At 30.6% G+C, this 18,149-nt stretch overlaps 1 protein-coding gene across 11 annotated transcripts in view; it reads left to right on the forward strand.

The window, feature by feature from the left end:
- LOC134708049 (arf-GAP with GTPase, ANK repeat and PH domain-containing protein 1-like) overlaps positions 1-18,149 on the forward strand; it is a 100,734-nt gene that overhangs the window by 59,624 nt on the left and 22,961 nt on the right. For 4 of the 11 annotated variants that reach the window (XM_063568311.1, XM_063568315.1, XM_063568313.1 and 1 more), the window contains 3 exons: positions 3,310-3,411; positions 8,197-8,286; positions 17,554-17,634. In XM_063568311.1, the coding sequence (XP_063424381.1) occupies positions 3,310-3,411; positions 8,197-8,286; positions 17,554-17,634 (273 nt within the window). The remainder of the gene's footprint in view (positions 1-3,309; positions 3,412-8,196; positions 8,287-17,553; positions 17,635-18,149) is intronic. The other 7 variants (XM_063568314.1, XM_063568318.1, XM_063568320.1 and 4 more) reach the window with 3 other exon arrangements.

The following is an 18,149-nucleotide window of genomic DNA, read 5'->3' on the forward strand; positions in this document are numbered from 1 at the left end:
GGGGGGGGGTTATCAGTAAATGTGTCAAACTTTGGTTTGTTTACCTATTCAAATTTCACTGTTATCTAGAATTGGATTAACTGAATATCAACCATAGATTATATTCAAGTATCATATTGGCAGACACTTCTTCTATTTTAATAGTTCTAAAAATGATTAACATATATTGGTGTGGTCTTAATACATTGTTCTCTAGTATTTGTTCAGGTAAAAAAAAGAATTCATTGCTCAATAAAACTTCTTAAAAACTATAAATTTATATAACTTTTGTTTATGTGTGCGTGTGCAATATTTCCACTGCAGTGTGGGTGTTGAGGCTTCATGTATAACTGTTTAAAGGTATCATAAGTGATTTCACCATGTTAGACTGGGAATTAAGAGAATAAAACAAAAAGTTAAGATTTTCTTCCTCATAATATTATGGCAGATTATCTAACTGCAGCTTACATGTTAGCAAAATCAAAATTTTTACAATTTATCAATCAAGATTAACATAAATGATTAAAGATTAAACAGTTTCTTTCACTCATGACGTATACCATCCTGAACCAGTTGACAGAATTCTGTTAAATTGTAGGATCTGGAAACAAGCTTCTCACAGTTTACATCAATCATATTGTTTTTTATTAGTACCTGTATCACTGTGATGAGAGTTGTAACTGGAAACTTAATCAATTGAAATTTAAAACTGAATAGATCCAAACTTTCTAGAGAAAAAAAATAAAAATCTTAAGAGTACTGTCACAAAAAATAGAAAAATGCCCTAGCCTGCAGTTCAGTGGTACACAAGGTTTCAAAAATTTGTATTTGTTGATAAATGACAGAATTCAGTTGAATTTTAGATAATTAACTATCAACTTTAATCGAATGTTTAGATTTAGAAGATGCAGATCTCTTCCATTGGTCAGAAATTGAATCCTAAACTAAGGAAATAAAAAATTACATTAAACAACAATTGATTTCAATATTGTCAACCTGTTCTTTTTTCTCGTTCTTAACACCCTCCCTAAAAAAAAAACGGAAACAAGGGCCGTCTTTCCCCTAAGAGCTTGATTACAAAATAATGGCCATAGTGGGAGATGCAGGTGAGAGACACAGGCTCTTCAGAGTTTTTAGTTTATGATAAAAGATTCAAGTATAAAGTTGTTTAGCTATTATATATTAAGACATTATAAATAAATTTCAAACTTTGCTTAAATCACTGATGATACCTTTGTTTATTCATATACCATTTTTTGTTTAGTTTAAGAATTGCTGTTTTGACTGTCAATGTTAGTTTGAATATTGTTAACTCTTATTGCATTAAAAGCTCTTTAGAATTTTTTTTATATTACTTATGTTATGTTGATTTTTTTTCATTGTTTATTTACTTATTCATTTGGAAAACCAACATTTGTTATTTTTCGTCCGGAGATTTTTATGAATCTTAATGAAAATATTTAGGATATTTTTATAATGATATTCTTTCTGTATGTCATTTCAGTTTTGCATTAGTATTAGTGGCTATGCTTGGGTAAAAATAAAAGTGGTTATTTCTATAGATTTAAATCAAACCACAAGTGTACATATCTTCTAACATTATCTGAACAGAGCTTTAAGTTAGATCATATATCTTATAAACATTTTATCTGCAACAAATTTCTCAGTTACTGTAAAAAAAAAGTTCATAAAAAGTTTTTACATGTATAACCTTAGATCAATAAATTGATTTGATGGTGCATGTTTCAGAGCAAGGTTAAGCAATAGGTCATGATAAATAATTTTTATATTAATAATAAAGCTTAAAGGGCTTACCTATGTATAAAAAGTAATAAATTTGTGTTCTCAAGTTAAATTTTGTAAGATGTGATGTTGAAAATCAAACTAAAAACTATAGGGATCATATGATACCACTGCTTGTGGGTATTTTGTTTCCAAAATGTATCATAAGCTTGGTAATTTACACTCCTTAGTTCATGCAATATCATTGATGTTGTCTGATTTCAAACCAATTTTGTATTTCCTTGTACACATATTTTTCATCCAATTTAATATCAAAAGCATTTTCTGGCAAAAAGGATGAAAACGATGTAGCTGGATTTCTTATTTGAGAGGTCCACTTAATATGTGGAAATTTGTTATATTCAAGCATGGTGTTTTCAAATTTAGGACCCATTACTGCCTGGAGCTCATTCACCCTGTATTATGAACATTGATAAAAAGCAGTGTAAAGCTATTTTTTATGCCCCTGCCATAGGGGAGGGGGCATTAATTTTTACCCTTGTTCATCTATCTGTATGTCCATACATATGACGAAAAGTTGGTTTCTGTTATATAACTTTAGTTAGCTTAACCAAATGTTATGAAACTTTTACACAATGCTTATTACCACAAAACTCAGATCCAGTTTGAGTTTTGGTTAAGTCACTTTAACTGTTGAGTTATGCCCCTTTGCAAATGGAAAAATTGCTAAGTCTATTGTTTCTGTTCTCTAACTTTAGTTTCTCTCAACCAAATGTTATGAAACTTATACACAATACTTATTATCAAAAAACTCAGATTACTTTTGAATTTTGGTAGAGTCACTTTTACTGTTCGAGAGTTATGCCCGTCTCCAAATGGAAAAATTGCTGAATTTTTTGTGTCCGTTCTTTAACTTAAGTTTGCTTACACCAAATGTTATGAAACTTATACACAAGGCTTATTACTACATTACACAGATCAAGTTCACATTTGGGAAGCATAAATTTTACAGTTCCAGAGTTATGACACTTCAAAACTTTATATGCAATTAGTGGCATCATGGACACATTTTCCATTTTTACTAGTGAAATGACCATTCATGCCTCACTAGTATATTGACTTGTATGATAATGTCTTTAAACTTTTGAAAATAATGTTTGGCACTAAAATGAATGACAAAAAAGGAGAAAAAAAATATTGTAATAAAGCTAAGGTAACTTCCTACATAAATATCTATTGTAAAAAAAAATGTTTTTTTCAACAACCAACTAACGTAAATCGTTCACATAAAAAAAATCTGTAAACCAACAAATTAAAACCCCTGGACTTATGTGTGTGATTTTAAAACAGAGAGATTCATGGTTGCTATGTTGCCTCAAGTAAAAATAATGAGATATGGATTCATGTTTTATATTGTCATTAACTTTGATGAAAAGAAGTAAAAATAAGTCCTACTTATTTAGATGTTAGAAAGCCATTATGAATTAATATTAAGATAATGAACATGCTTTCAGATTCCAGTTGTATGATAATAACTTATTTGACCTGTTTTCTTGACTTTTTTTTTTATTTTACTTGCATCTGTAGGACAAACTGGATAAGTATATGATGGAATTACATATCCATGAAAATTCTCCTTTCACTCCACTTCTGAATCGAATGACTCGTGTACGATCCAGTCTGGTTCTAGTAAGTCACATCTTGGCGTGTATTATGCCTTTTTTCCTTTTTCTTTGCATTTTTCATAAGTGCTGTATTTCTAGTTATTTATACCACATTTGTATTGCAGTGGAGATTTTCCCTTCATATTGCTATGGCTTGTATTGCAACTTTATGCAGTGCAAGTTGGTTATTTTAGAATTTTTAAGCATTAGTTTTGCTTTTCCTAACCCTTTTTATTCTATGCTTTTCTAAATGCCTGAAAATATAATGCTTTAATGATTTCCTAATTCTGCATTTCAAATTAACAATATACATAGGTAGGTTTATAGTTAATGATATATTTTTACAGCATGTTTAATGCTTTAAAAATTTAAAAATTATTCCTATAAAGAATACTTCACTAGAATTAAAAAAAAAAAAAAATTGGATGAAATATTTAAGAAAAATTTCCAACTCTGTATTTAACTCACTGTGAGCAGCTGTTTCATAAAGGACTATAGGCATGATATTAAACTGTCTTTCATCCCTTTTTAATTGAAAGCATGACCAAATGTACAAATATAAACTTTTTATCTAATTAAAGATTATATATAGCACACATAAAAATATATAAACATTTATACTATATTTGTACTTAAAAATATCACAAAATAGTATATGCTTTAAATTATTGAGCAATCATACCTGTACTTTATACAAAATTATTTCAACTCCAATAAATTGTGCTGAACATGTATGTAGTTTTACATGCCAAGTGCACAAATTTCTTCTTTTCTTTTGATAAGTGTTATACTTTTATATTTATGTTTTATGAATGATTATCATTGTGCTGTAATTTTTTAATTTTCTTTATTTTGTTTTTGCATATTGATTACGTTAGTATTTGTTATACCACTTTTATTTTTGTTGTATGTAATGGTGTTGTCATTGTACATCTACAGATACTCTCATCTCTCATCTCATCTCATTATGCTTTTGTAAGCTTTATTATTCATCACAAACCTTACAAACCTTACAACCACAAGGCAAATTTAAACAAAACTTGGTCACAATCAAACTTAGATAAACAATAAATTAAAGGATGTGTAAGTTTTTACTATAATATTACATTGTTGACCCCAAAATGCCAATTAATGTGATCACAGATTGTTAAAATTTAAATTCTCTACCATAGAAGTAGTATACAAAAGATAAAAAAAAAAAATGAAGGACCTAAATTTTGTAATAAAGACATGATAACCACAATGATCCCTACTGCCACCAAACATATTTGTGGCCATAGCTAAGATTTTTTTCTTCTGAAAAAAACAAGTGAAATGTCAAGTTTTAATTTAAAGTCATTTTATTGTAAAGCCTCATTTTAGAAATATACAGTTAATGTCAATGTTACTTAGAGAAATTAAAAACAAATAATCTGTAAAGAACCAATTCCTTCCTAACATTCAGGAAATTAAGTTTGTTACAGCCATTTGTGAAAGTATAGTTGATAATCCCAATTGAAAACAAAGACTGTTGTAAAATTAAAATATGGGTTAGAGAATCAAAACAGACATGTTTTCTCTTCTTATAAAAAGGTATGATCCTGATTTCTATTTCTGAACATTTTTGGAAATAAATGTCAGCTTGTATGCTTTAAACCATACTTTGAATAGCCATATTTGTGATGTTAGTTACAGCCTTAGTTTTAGTACAAGTACATACTTTTAAACTCTAGTTTTCACTGTGATAACTTTTGATAATTGATACATTAACAAACATAAGATTCCAAACTACATTTATCATGAAGTTTGTATTACACATGTCTCTGAAAGCCTCTAGTTAGCTCTTAATATATGAGAACGACTTGGGATCACAAAGGCATTGAAGATTTAAGACTTTGAAATCCTAATAGAAAATGAACGCAATAAATCCAAATTTCTAAGGGAACTTTGCCTGACAAATGTGTAACTCAATGAACCTAAGCTTTGGAACAAAATAAAAATTGTATACATGGAAGATATTGATAAAATCAAATTAAGTTTAGGTCAAGAGGTCAATGATCAAAGTCACAGCTACTAAAAATATAGATATTATTAATTGTAACTTGTTGTTTCTGCATGATGTTTTGATGTAAATTCATTAGATTTTGATAAATCTTTTAAATAAGGCTGAAAGTAGAAAAAGGGAGGAATCCTATTGATTATTAAGCAGTTGGTCAAAATTAAGGACATATTTGCTAAGGATAGTTGTACTTAAATCTCTGGAATTTGTCAGTTTTTGTAGGCTATAGGCTATTTAGTTGGTTAATCAGGTTCAGGGACTGTACCATATATATCCAATTTAAAAATTGGTAAAAATTGTTTATTTTCCATATTTTTTTTCTAGCATACTAGTATTTTGAACCCTTAGAATACAGGACAGGCTATATACATAATAAGTTGGTCATATTTTTTTGTTTTATCTCAATAACTGTTCTTCTCTGGGAGAGCATCTGTTGGCAGTGCCAACTTTCACATGTTTTATGATAGTGTTTTGAGTATCTGGTAAATCATACTAGAATTGTTCCATCCTCAAAATATTTGAGACAGTCCCTTAGAGAACTTCAAAAGGTGTAGTCTGCAAACAAATTGATGATTTATTTTTTCATTGCTTTCTTCCCATGAGAAAGTTTCTTTGTTTGCTTAAGATTTTGTTTTTCAGCAAGAAAACAGAAAAAAATCACATCATAACTTGATGAATAAATAAAGTTTCATAAGATTTTTTCGCATGACTAGAATAGAACCGAAGATAAAAATGTGTCCAGCAAATTTATTTTGTTACTTACAGCATTTAACTCAATCAAACACAAAAATGTATCAACTCTTACTCTGAATACAGTTACTCACACTTCTTCTCTCTTGTTAACATGCTGTAGTTGTATCATGTTGCATTAACCTGTCCATTTATGTAACACATGTATTTCTGCAAGCAGATCTGAACAATGAAGTATAAATTGATTTGATTAAATTCAATACCATATGTTTCATAAAATGTAGAATGTAAATGGGTCAACTTCTGTGATAACCATTTTAGTGATCATCTCTAAAACTAACATAATAACTTATATTGATTGCCACAGTTTTTGCAGGAAAGTTCTAATGTCATTTATTTTTCTTCAAAATTAAATTTTTGAAACTAAATTAAAAGATATAAGATACAAAAAATTGGCAGGGACAAAAAAATTTAAAATGGTACTATCTACACCTAATATGCAAAGAAGTAAGATAACTGATCATAAAGGAATAGTCCTTTATTTTGAAAACTGTTATAGATTGGTAGAAACTGTAAAAAGCAAAATTGATCATCTATTCAAGTTCTATAAATGTGTTTGCCTATTATGTTTAAAACTATGATAATTTGTACAAACTGAACTACAGAAGTGATTAGCTTTACAAGACAAACCATTGGGTCACCCTACATTTTTTATGAGTTTTTGCTTTTTTTTTAAATTATTGACAGATGAGCAATTCAGTCCCTTAGGTGGTTTCTGTTTAAAGATGCTATATTTGAAAAAAAAGAAAACATATTTAACAAAAAATTCAATCTAAGGAAAACAACCAAACATCAAATTTAATACTTACTGGATAATAGAGAATCACACAAGCAGGAAAATTGAAATCATGTCGAGATTTGTGCAGCTGTACTAATTAAAAATAATTAAAGATGAAATAATATAACATTAAAAAATATGTAGGCACAGCAAATTGCCGTTCATCTGTGTCAATTTTTTAATTTCCATTTTGATAAAAGAGATTAACACTGACGAAGGTAATTTGTTATGCAGAAATATTTGTCAATACATAGATACTATTTTCCTCCTGGTTAGAAAGGAGGGAATGGGTATACATGTATTAGTTTACCTCTTCAATCCATCTGTCTGTGCATTCATCCATCATGCCATTCCATGAAAGATGTGTTATCATTTTCTAAGGAACAACTGGTCAAGGAATACTGACATTTTTCAAAAGCTTCATGTGAGTGTGCTTTTACAGTGATAAAAATGCACCTTTTATCATCAAGTTCCTGTTATTAAGTGTATACTTATATAATCTTCCACATACTGTTCCGTATATACTTATATAATCTTACACATACTGTTCCATGTATACTTATATAATCTTACACAGACTGTTCTGTGTATATTTATATAATCTTACACATACTGTTTGGTGTATACTTATATAATCTTACACATACTGTTCGGTGTATACTTATATAATCTTACACATACTGTTCCGTGTATAATTATATAATCTTACACATACTGTTCCGTGTATACTTATATAATCTTACACATACTGTTCCATGTATACTTATATAATCTTACACATACTGTTCCGTGTATACTTATATAATCTTACACGTACTGTTCCATGTATACTTATATAATCTTACACATACTGTTCCGTGTATACTTATATAATCTTACACATACTGTTCCGTGTATACTTATATAATCTTACACGTACTGTTTCATGTATACTTATATAATGTTACACATACTGTTCCGTGTATACTTATATAATCTTACACATTCTGTTCCATGTATGCAAATATTGTAACATATTTCTCAGGAACTAGGAATCACAGTTTCCAGTAATTAAGGATTTAAGCTTTGTGTGAACATTCTTCACTTTATGAAGCATTCCATTAAAATTGGAAAAGCATTTTTTTGTTTATGAAATTTTAGGAAGTTCAATTTCATCTTCATTGTTCAGAGTGAATGTTGTGATGTAAATAGCTATTTAGATATTTATTTTACTGACATGATTTTTAAACATACAATGTTTGCAGGATAAATCTGATTCCAAAGATCTGCCAACACCAAGCAGTACACCGACCCAGAGTCGGAAAAATAGACGAAGATCCAACTTGTTTAATAATGTAAGCAAACGGTTTGGTTACAGCTGTCAGTTTAACGAAAATGCCACATTTTTATATTGTTGATTGCATGTGTGTTTTTTTTTATTCGTTTGGTTGCTGGAGCAGGCAAATATTCATATAATCATATTCAAAGATTTGCTATGCTCTTTTGCTTGAAAGAACATCCAAGTATAATTGAAAGAAAAGGTAAAAATAAATATAGGAATCATTTCCAGCTTGACATATAATATAAAAGATTGTCCTTTGTTTCAGACCATTTGTTAACCCTTTTTTAAAATAACCTGTACCAAAGGGCTAATGTTACTTTTAACATCACTTGGTGTCTGTTGTCTGTTGACTTTTAAAAAGATCATTTTATCTGTAACTACTGGAAGTAAATTAATTGGCCCAAATATTACTTGAAATTTAATAGTCATCATATATATTCTTAAATTTGTCCTAGTTAGATAAAGAAGGTACAAGAAAATTATAATAAATTTCACATTTAACAAGTTACTTTTGAAACAAACCATGAAAAATTTCTATATTTTGTAAAATTTCCTGATTTATACAGATTCTATCAAATTTTGAGTACATTTAAGATTAGCAAAGTATGTGCTCACACAAGAAACAATGGTCAGATGGAAACCAGCACAACTGTTTTTCATTTACCGGTATTGTCGAGCCTGCAACTTTTGTTGCAGAAAGCTGGACATAGGGATAGTGATCTGGCGGCGGCGGTGTTAGCTAACTTCTTAAAAGCTTTATATTTTAGAAGGTAGAAGACCTGTATGCTTCATACTTTGTATATAGATGCTTCATGTTACAAAGTTTCTGTCAGTCACATGTCCAATGTCCTTTACCTCATTTTCATGGTTCAGTAACCACTTGAAAAAAAAGTTCAGATTTTTTGTAATGATAAATTCTCTCTTATTTAAAGTTATAGGATAACTATATTTGGTATGCGCATACCTTGTCCTCTGAAACTACTGGTCTAAATTAATCCAAACTACCATCTTGTTTGTGTCCGCATGTGTTGTTGAAATTGCAGATTTTTCAACATTGTTGCTAGTTTTGTTATTCCAAAATCGATTTTACGTATATACCTATTGATCAATCAATTTTTCCCTAATTAAGTAAAGAAGGGGGGGGGGGGGGGGGGGGGGGGGAAGGGGTCAGTGAAAAAACTTTGTGAATTAAGTTTTTTATCCTTCATTGAACTTTTGATGTCGTCCCTAAGTAAGGGTTCCTTGCAAGGTCTACATGCCTGGTAGGTTGAGTTTACCTGACCTTTACCTCATTTCATGGATCTGTGATCAAAGTATTGAGGTCAAGTGCTGTGTAGGTCAATTATATATTGGTTGTATGGAATGATTAAGATGTGTTCATGTTTGACTGGGTTGTTTCATGTTTCATCTGACCTTGACCTCAATTTCATGGTTCATTGGACAATGTAAAGTTTTTGTAGTTTGGTCTATTTCTCCAATATTACAAGCAATAGGCCAAGCATATTTAGTGCATGGAATAATTGTAAGGTGAACATTCCTTTGTATGACCTTGACCTCATTTTCATTGTTCTTAGGTCAGTGTTAAGTTTATTTGATACTTGTATTTAAACCTTCATTTTATTGACTTTAACATGAACTCAATGAGAAGTAAAACAGGTGAGATTTCTTATCCCATGTCTTGTTGGCTATTATGGTGCATGATTTATAAGATAGAAACTTTAAAAGTCCAGCAAGTCATAATTTAAAAATGAATGAACAGATGGAGGAAGTCAACTTCTTAAAGGATTTGTTGCCCTTAAATGCCAATTTGTGTGGACCCATATGTGTTCTTTTGGCTCTACATCCTCTATAGTGGGGGTGTTTACCAACCTTAACTACCAATGAGGATTTCAAACAGTGTGGTTAATAGTAAATCAGTTCTGATTTAAGCCTTGAAATGAAGTATAGATATCTCAAATAATTATACCCCCGCTTTATTATACCCCCACTTTAAAAAAGGGGGGGGGTATAGTTTTACCTCTGTCTGTCAGTCCGTCAGTCAGTCCGTCAGTCCGTCCATCAGTCAGTCCGTCTCATGAAACTTTCGTCACATTTTTCTCAGGAACTACACATCCACCTTTTCTGTAATTTGGTATCAACATTTATATATGTAAGCCATACCGTGTGATGCGTTTTCAGATTCATCACTTGACAACTTCCTGTTTACCGAAAACTTGTATGATTTTACACATGATAGCCAAGTTGAAAATTTTCGTCACATTTTTCTCAGGAAATACAATACAAGGATTTCTGAAATTTGGTTTCAGGATTTATATAAGTCAGCTATACCGTGTGATGCGTTTTCAGATTCATCACTTGACAACTTCCTGTTTACCGAACACTTGCATATTTTTACACTTGCGGCGGGGGTATCATCAGTGAGCAGTAGCTCGCAGTTTCACTTGTTCTAAATATATTTTTGTTATGCCCCTGCTGAAAGCCCTTGTCCATCTATGTTCAAAGTTGGTTTCCTTTCTCTAACTTAACTTTGCCTCAACCTAATATTATAAACTTATACAAAATGCTTATTACCACAAAACACAAATTAAATTTGAATTTTGGTGGCATCACTATAGTTCTAGACTTTTTATACGACCGCAAATTTTAAAAAAATTTTCGTCGTATATTGCTATCACGTTGGCGGCGTCGTCGTCGTCGTCGTCCGAATACTTTTAGTTTTCGCACTCTAACTTTAGTAAAAGTGAATAGAAATCTATGAAATTTTAACACAAGGTTTATAACCATAAAAGGAAGGTTGGTATTGATTTTGGGAGTTTTGGTCCCAATATTTTAGGAATTAGGGGCCAAAAAGGGCCCAAATAAGCATTTTCTTGGTTTTCGCACTATAACTTTAGTTTAAGTTAATAGAAATCTATGAAATTTTGACACAAGGTTTATGACCACAAAAGAAAGGTTGGGATTGATTTTGGGAGTTTTGGTTTAAACAGTTTAGGAATTAGGGGCCAAGAAAGGGTCAAAATAAGCATTATTCTTGGTTTTTGCACAATAACTTTAGTTTAAGTAAATAGAAATCAATGAAATTTAAACACAATGTTTATGACCACAAAAGGAAGATTGGTATTGATTTTGGGAGTTTAGGTCCCAACAGTTTAGGAAAAAGGGGCCCAAAGGGTCCAAAATTAAACTTTGTTTGATTTCATCAAAATTGAATAATTGGGGTTCTTTGATATGCCGAATCTAACTGTGTATGTAGATTCTTAACTTTTGGTCCCGTTTTCAAATTGGTCTACATTAAGGTCCAAAGGGTCCAAAATTAAACTTCGTTTGATTTTGACAAAAAATGAATCGGTTGGGTTCTTTGATATGTTGAATCTAAAAATGTACTTAGATTCTTGATTATTGGCCCAGTTTTCAAGTTGGTCCAAATCTGGGTCCAAAATTAAACTTTATTTGATTTCAACAAAAATTGAATAAATGGGGTTCTTTGATATGCCAAATCTAACTGTGTATGTAGATTCTTCATTTTTGGTCCCGTTTTCAAATTGGCCTACATTAAGGTCCAAAGGGTCCAAAATTAAACTAAGTTTGATTTTAACAAAAATTAAATTCTTGGGCCTCTTTGATATGCTGAATCTAAATATGTACTTAGATTTTTGATTATGGGCCCAGTTTTCAAGTTGGTCCAAATCAGGATCAAAAATTATTATATTAAGTATTGTGCAATAGCAAGTCTTTTCAATTGCACAGTATTGTGCAATGGCAAGAAATATCTAATTTCACAATATTGTGAAATAGCAAATTTTTTTTTAATTAGAGTTATCTTTCTTTGTCCAGAATAGTAAGCAAGAAATATCTTATTGCAAGATTTTTTTTTAATTGGAGTTATCTTTCTTTGTCCAGAATCAACTTAATTCTTTGTTATATACAATATACAATGTATATTCACTTTTTACTACCAACTGATAAATTTAAATAATAATCTTTACCATTCAGTGATAACAAGCAGTTTTTTTACATCTTAATATTTTATGATGTATTTAAATGAGTAGTTATTGTTGCAAACTCCATTAGAATATTTTAATTGAGATTAGTTTTGGAATAAGGGAAAGGGGGATGTGATTAAAAAATTGGGTTCAATTTTTCTCATTTAAAATTTCATAAATAAAAAGAAAATTTCTTCAAACATTTTTTTGAGAGGATAAATATTCAACAGCATAGTGAATTGCTCTAAGAGAAAACAAAAATTTTAAGTTCATTAGAACACATTCATTCTGTGTCAGAAACCTATGCTGTGTCAACTATTAAATCACAATCCAAATTTAGAGCTGAATCCAGCTTGAATGTTGTGTCCATACTTGCCCCAACCGTTTAGGGTTCAACCTCTGCGGTCGTATAAAGCTACGCCCTGCGGAGCATCTGGTTACAAATGGAATTTTTCATTTCCATTAATTAACTTATGTTAGCTTCAACAAAATGTTATGAAACTTATACACAATTCTTATTATTCAAAACTCAGATCAAGTACAAGTTTAGGTAGTGTCACTTTTTACAGTTCATCAGTTATGTCCCTTCATAACTTTATATGATATGCAAGTCGGGCATCATCTGTGTCCCCATTTATTTGTTTTGTCCTAAGAAGATTTTAATCATTTATTTGCCAATCATATATAATTCAGTTTAATGTGTATTAATTTGAATTTTCACCAGTTCACTTAGTTTTAAGGAAATTCTTAAAATTTATTATGCATGGAGGGAATTGTTTCTTACAACAACAAAACTCAGGAATATACAATCTATAAATGCTATTATCTGAATAAAAATAATTCTGGCAATTACACAATGTTACCAAAAACACCAATACAGACCAGAAGAAAAACCAAAGAATGGATACCCTTCACACCAGAAAGTTCATGTACAACTCTGGTAAAGATTTGCAACAAAGAAAGGTGGCATTGCATAAAAACTGACAGTTGAAAACTTCTTTTGATGTTATAAAATTAAGGAATAAAAGGTCATCATGTCAGGGAGGTTTTAACTAAAATAACAGGTTAAGGGGGTTCGCGGGTCTACATTATTTATATAGGATTTCTCTATATTTTTCTACAAATGAACTTTATCTTATAGTTAATGGAAAATTAAAATAAAAAAGTGGGGTCACCGTTCATTTGCGCTCACAATCGCCTTCGAAAGAAGCATACATTTTTGTCAAATTTATTTTTTTCTGTTGAAGTAATAGGAAAAATAAAATTAATTTTGAAATAAAAAAAGAAATTTATTACAGAAATCGCTCAAATTTTACAATAATTTAGTTTAAGTACAGCTTATATGGAAATCATATTAGAAAATATAGGTCACCGATGAGTTGAAAAAGATATTTCAATTTTAAAGCCAAAAAATGGCATTTTTTTCACCAAAGGGAGATAATTTGGAACTTTTTCGATGATTTATAAATTTTAAAAGTCATCTGAGACAACAACGAATATATTGTTTTGAATGATTTGTGTACCATATGATAAAGTAACAACTACAAAAGGTAACAAATAAAATTTGTAACAAAAAACAAATGTTTAATTTTTTTCTGAAATTTTTATACCCTCGAGCCTCCTTAAAACAAGTAGCTTCTTATCTAGGCATTTTATGTTAAAACCTTGGCAGAAGCTTCTAAATCCACCTACAAATATTATGTAGCATACTACTCTTATCTTTGTCTAAATAGCATGAAAATCTGCATGTTCATGTTGGTTGTTGATTATACGGCATGGAAGTAGTTACAATTCCTTGTCATTCCTTTATATTAATAATTTGTTTCATGTGTACTTGTATATATTTTCCCCTTTATAGTGTCTACAAATAACCTCCTTAAATCTTACTGGATGAACAATGAAATAAACAAATACTTGGCATGAATGAATGGGTTCAAAATACATATAAATGCCAAAACAACTGAAACAATTGGAAGACCCCTTACATATATATATATATAGCCATATCCAAAAAATGTTACTATCCAATACTGTGTCTTTCACACACATTTTCAAAGATCTTTTATATCTGAAACTACTAAGCCAATTTCAACCAAACTTGAGTGAATGATTCTTATAGTACTACTTACTACTTCTTGTGTTTGTTATTGCCCTTAAAAGATGATTTTTGACAACCCAACAACTATATTAGAAAGGTTGAATCTGTTTAAGTCATATGAAACTTCAAATTAAAAAAATATGATGCATATGTTTTTTATAACTAAATGGCTAGTTTTTATCATTAAATTTTTGTTAAAATATAGAATGAATTTACTTTTAATTTAATTGGCTTCCAGTAAACAATTCGCTGATATGTTTTCCATATGCAGTGAACTCAATGTGACCTAAAAATCCAGTGATTGCTATACACATGCTCATTTATCCATACTTCTTTGTTGATTGTTTACTAAGATGACAATTGGTAAACTATGGCTTCAAAACATGACAAATCATTAGCTGACATATTTTCACTTCATGACATACCAAGAGAAATTTTGTTGCATAAAAAATGATAAAATCGTGCACAGAAGACTAAGTTTATGATATATACATGCATTGGTTAAAGAATTAGGTAAACATTATAAACGTATTTACACTTTTGGTATTTAACTGTATCTTGCCTCTGAATGACCTTAGATCGACTCCAAATCACCTTTTGACGTCAAGCAACAATCACTTTTAAATTGTGACGTCAAATATTTTAAATTATGATGTCAACGATTATGGGAACCTGTGTGATTTTACGTAATGGCGGACAAATTTGCATACAAGTGTAAATATGTCTTTTTTTCACCAGTTACTCATTTCATATGACTCTAAAGGCAAAAATATCAACAATACCAGATTTTTCAAAGCTCTAATATGACCAAACAATTGAATAACACCTCCAATTATGACGATGATTGACTACTCTTAGTTTACTCATTACCTCAAACAGATAAACATAATAGATAGCTACAAACAGTGTACTGCATGAATTATCAGAAATACAAAAATCCTTAATTGATTGCAATAAAAGTTTATATCCCGTATTTTATTTAGTGTTTAGTACATTAATCAGGCTGTAATTTTTCTCACTTAAATTTTTGATCGGGTACAATTGTAATTGATTACATTTTCAGTTATATCTCAAGGTATAAAGTAGAAGGGCTATATATAGTTTCTGTCAGTCATCTTGGTCTCTTAAAGAATTGTCTGTACAGTCATCAGTACACTTTTACATTTGACAGCAGTAATTGCAGATAAGTCACAAGCTTCCATGTTTTGTTTTGGTTTTGTATTTGCACAGAAGAAATAAATAGCTATTTTTTCATAAGAGAACAAATATATGATAATTCTATTTTTTCTAAATTATGTGCACATGAATGTTTGATACAATCTCAATTGACTAGGAATGTCAGTTTTCATGCTGAAGGTTGGTGGTTCTCTCAATCTCAATTGACTAGGAATGTCAGTTTACATGCTGAAGGTTGGTGGTTCTCTCAATCTCAATTGACTAGGAATGTCAGTTTACATGCTGAAGGTTGGTGGTTCTCTCAATCTCAATTGACTAGGAATGTCAGTTTACATGCTGAAGGTTGGTGGTTCTCTCAATCTCAATTGACTAGGAATGTCAGTTTACATGCTGAAGGTTGGTGGTTCTCTCAATCTCAATTGACTAGGAATGTCAGTTTACATGCTGAAGGTTGGTGGTTCTCTCAATCTCAATTGACTAGGAATGTCAGTTTACATGCTGAAGGTTGGTGGTTCTCTCAATCTCAATTGACTAGAAATGTCAGTTTACATGCTGAAGGTTGGTGGTTCTCTCAATCTCAATTGACTAGGAATGTCAGTTTACATGCTGAAGATTGGTGGTTCTCTCAATCTCAATTGACTAGGAATGTCAGTTTACATGCTGAAGGTTGGTGGTTCTCTCAATCTCAATTGACTAGGAATGTCAGTTTACATGCTGAAGGTTGGTGGTTCTCTCAATCTCAATTGACTAGGAATGTCAGTTTACATGCTGAAGGTTGGTGGTTCTCTCAATCTCAATTGACTAGGAATGTCAGTTTACATGCTGAAGGTTGGTGGTTCTCTCAATCTCAATTGACTAGGAATGTCAGTTTACATGCTGAAGGTTGGTGGTTCTCTCAATCTCAATTGACTAGGAATGTCAGTTTACATGCTGAAGGTTGGTGGTTCTCTCAATCTCAATTGACTAGGAATGTCAGTTTACATGCTGAAGGTTGGTGGTTCTCTCCAGGTACACTTGCTTCCTCCACCAATAAAATCTGACTTCCATGAGAATGTAAGTAGTGAAAAAAAACATAAATAAACTTTTGTAAAAATAGCAGTAATTTGATTTTGTAATTTCACCACAACATCTGAACAGATAACTTTTATGAATAACAGGAACATTTAGAAAACAGAAACTGAAACTGTCAGACTTTTTATAGGAGTTATTGCCCTAAGATGATGACTTTTACTTTTTTTTCCTCATGTTTTCCTATTGTTTTTAAAACTATAATAGAGAAATGAAACTTTAAAAGGCACAATGAATAGCAAGACAATATCTTAACTTAAAATTGACAGACATCATATGACGACTCCTTATTGGAGTGATTTCCCTTTTATTATACTCCACACTGTTAGAGTCCTTTGTTGAAGAAACACATAGACCTAGGTGAGCGACACAGGCTCTCTAAAGCCTCTAGTTAACTTATTTCAAATGTTTGTGTGTATCCAAAACAATATTAGATAGGTATTGATTTTAAAAAGCTATACAAGATATAAAAAAATGCTAATATGATTAGTACCATTGGACGACTACTGTACTTAAAGGATCGAGTAATTGCCCTTAAATGATATTTTTGTTTTACATGTACTTGAAGGATCGAGGCCCTTAAATGATATTTTTGTTTTACATGTACTTATTTTCGAGTGCTTGTCTACTATCTTTAAAAATTATTATGGATGGGATGAACTTGCAAAAACCTAATAACTAGCATAATCAGTACATTTTTTGTACTACACGATTTAAAAACTGCCAACAAAAAATTGTATACCTTAAAAGATGCTCCTTTCGCTAATTTTTAGCACACCTGAAGTTAGCTTTTGCTCACTTGTCCGTTGTTGTAAACAGTAAAAAAGTCTTTTCCTGAACTTATTGGGGACAGAACATTACCAAAATTTGCCTGAATGTTTCTTATAGCAAAAATGTTTGAAAAAATATTGCATTTATTTTCAAGTTTTGTAAAATATTTCCATTGATGTTACAGCCAAAAGGAAAAGAAGAAGAAAAGAAAGTTTCAGAAGAAGGACAGAAAGTTGGTAGTGGTAGAGCTATTCCATTGAAACAAGTATGTTGCATTTCTAGTTAAGAAGATTACACATATAATTAAATGTACTTTAACAAATACTGTAGCTTCGAAATTCATTAGAAAGATTATAGTGTATATGTTTATGTAACACATTGAAAAGGAAGGTTCTAAAGCTATTTTCAATTTTCAAAAGTGTGTGGTTTCTACGTGCAAGATTATGTAGCAAAGTGATACTTCAAAAAGCAAGCTAAGGTAATGAAGTGGATACAATAATAAAACTACAGAGAGAAATACTGTAAACCAACTTATTTTCATGTATACTATATTTCACATTTTACCCTTTATAGTACACTTCGCCGCTATTTAATTTCACAATTTTCAAATTTAAATGATGTAGTTTAATAAGGAAAGACCTAGTTTTACATTTTCGCGACGATGTATATTCGCGTTATTTTTCTACTCGCGAAAATAAGTCGCTGGCAAAAATAAGTTGGTTTACAGTAAACACATGATATAAATCATACAGATCTACAGTTGTCTGATATCAAACTTAA

This window comes from Mytilus trossulus, chromosome 2 (assembly GCF_036588685.1).
Source record: "Mytilus trossulus isolate FHL-02 chromosome 2, PNRI_Mtr1.1.1.hap1, whole genome shotgun sequence".
Classification (NCBI taxonomy): Eukaryota; Metazoa; Mollusca; class Bivalvia; order Mytilida; family Mytilidae; genus Mytilus; species Mytilus trossulus.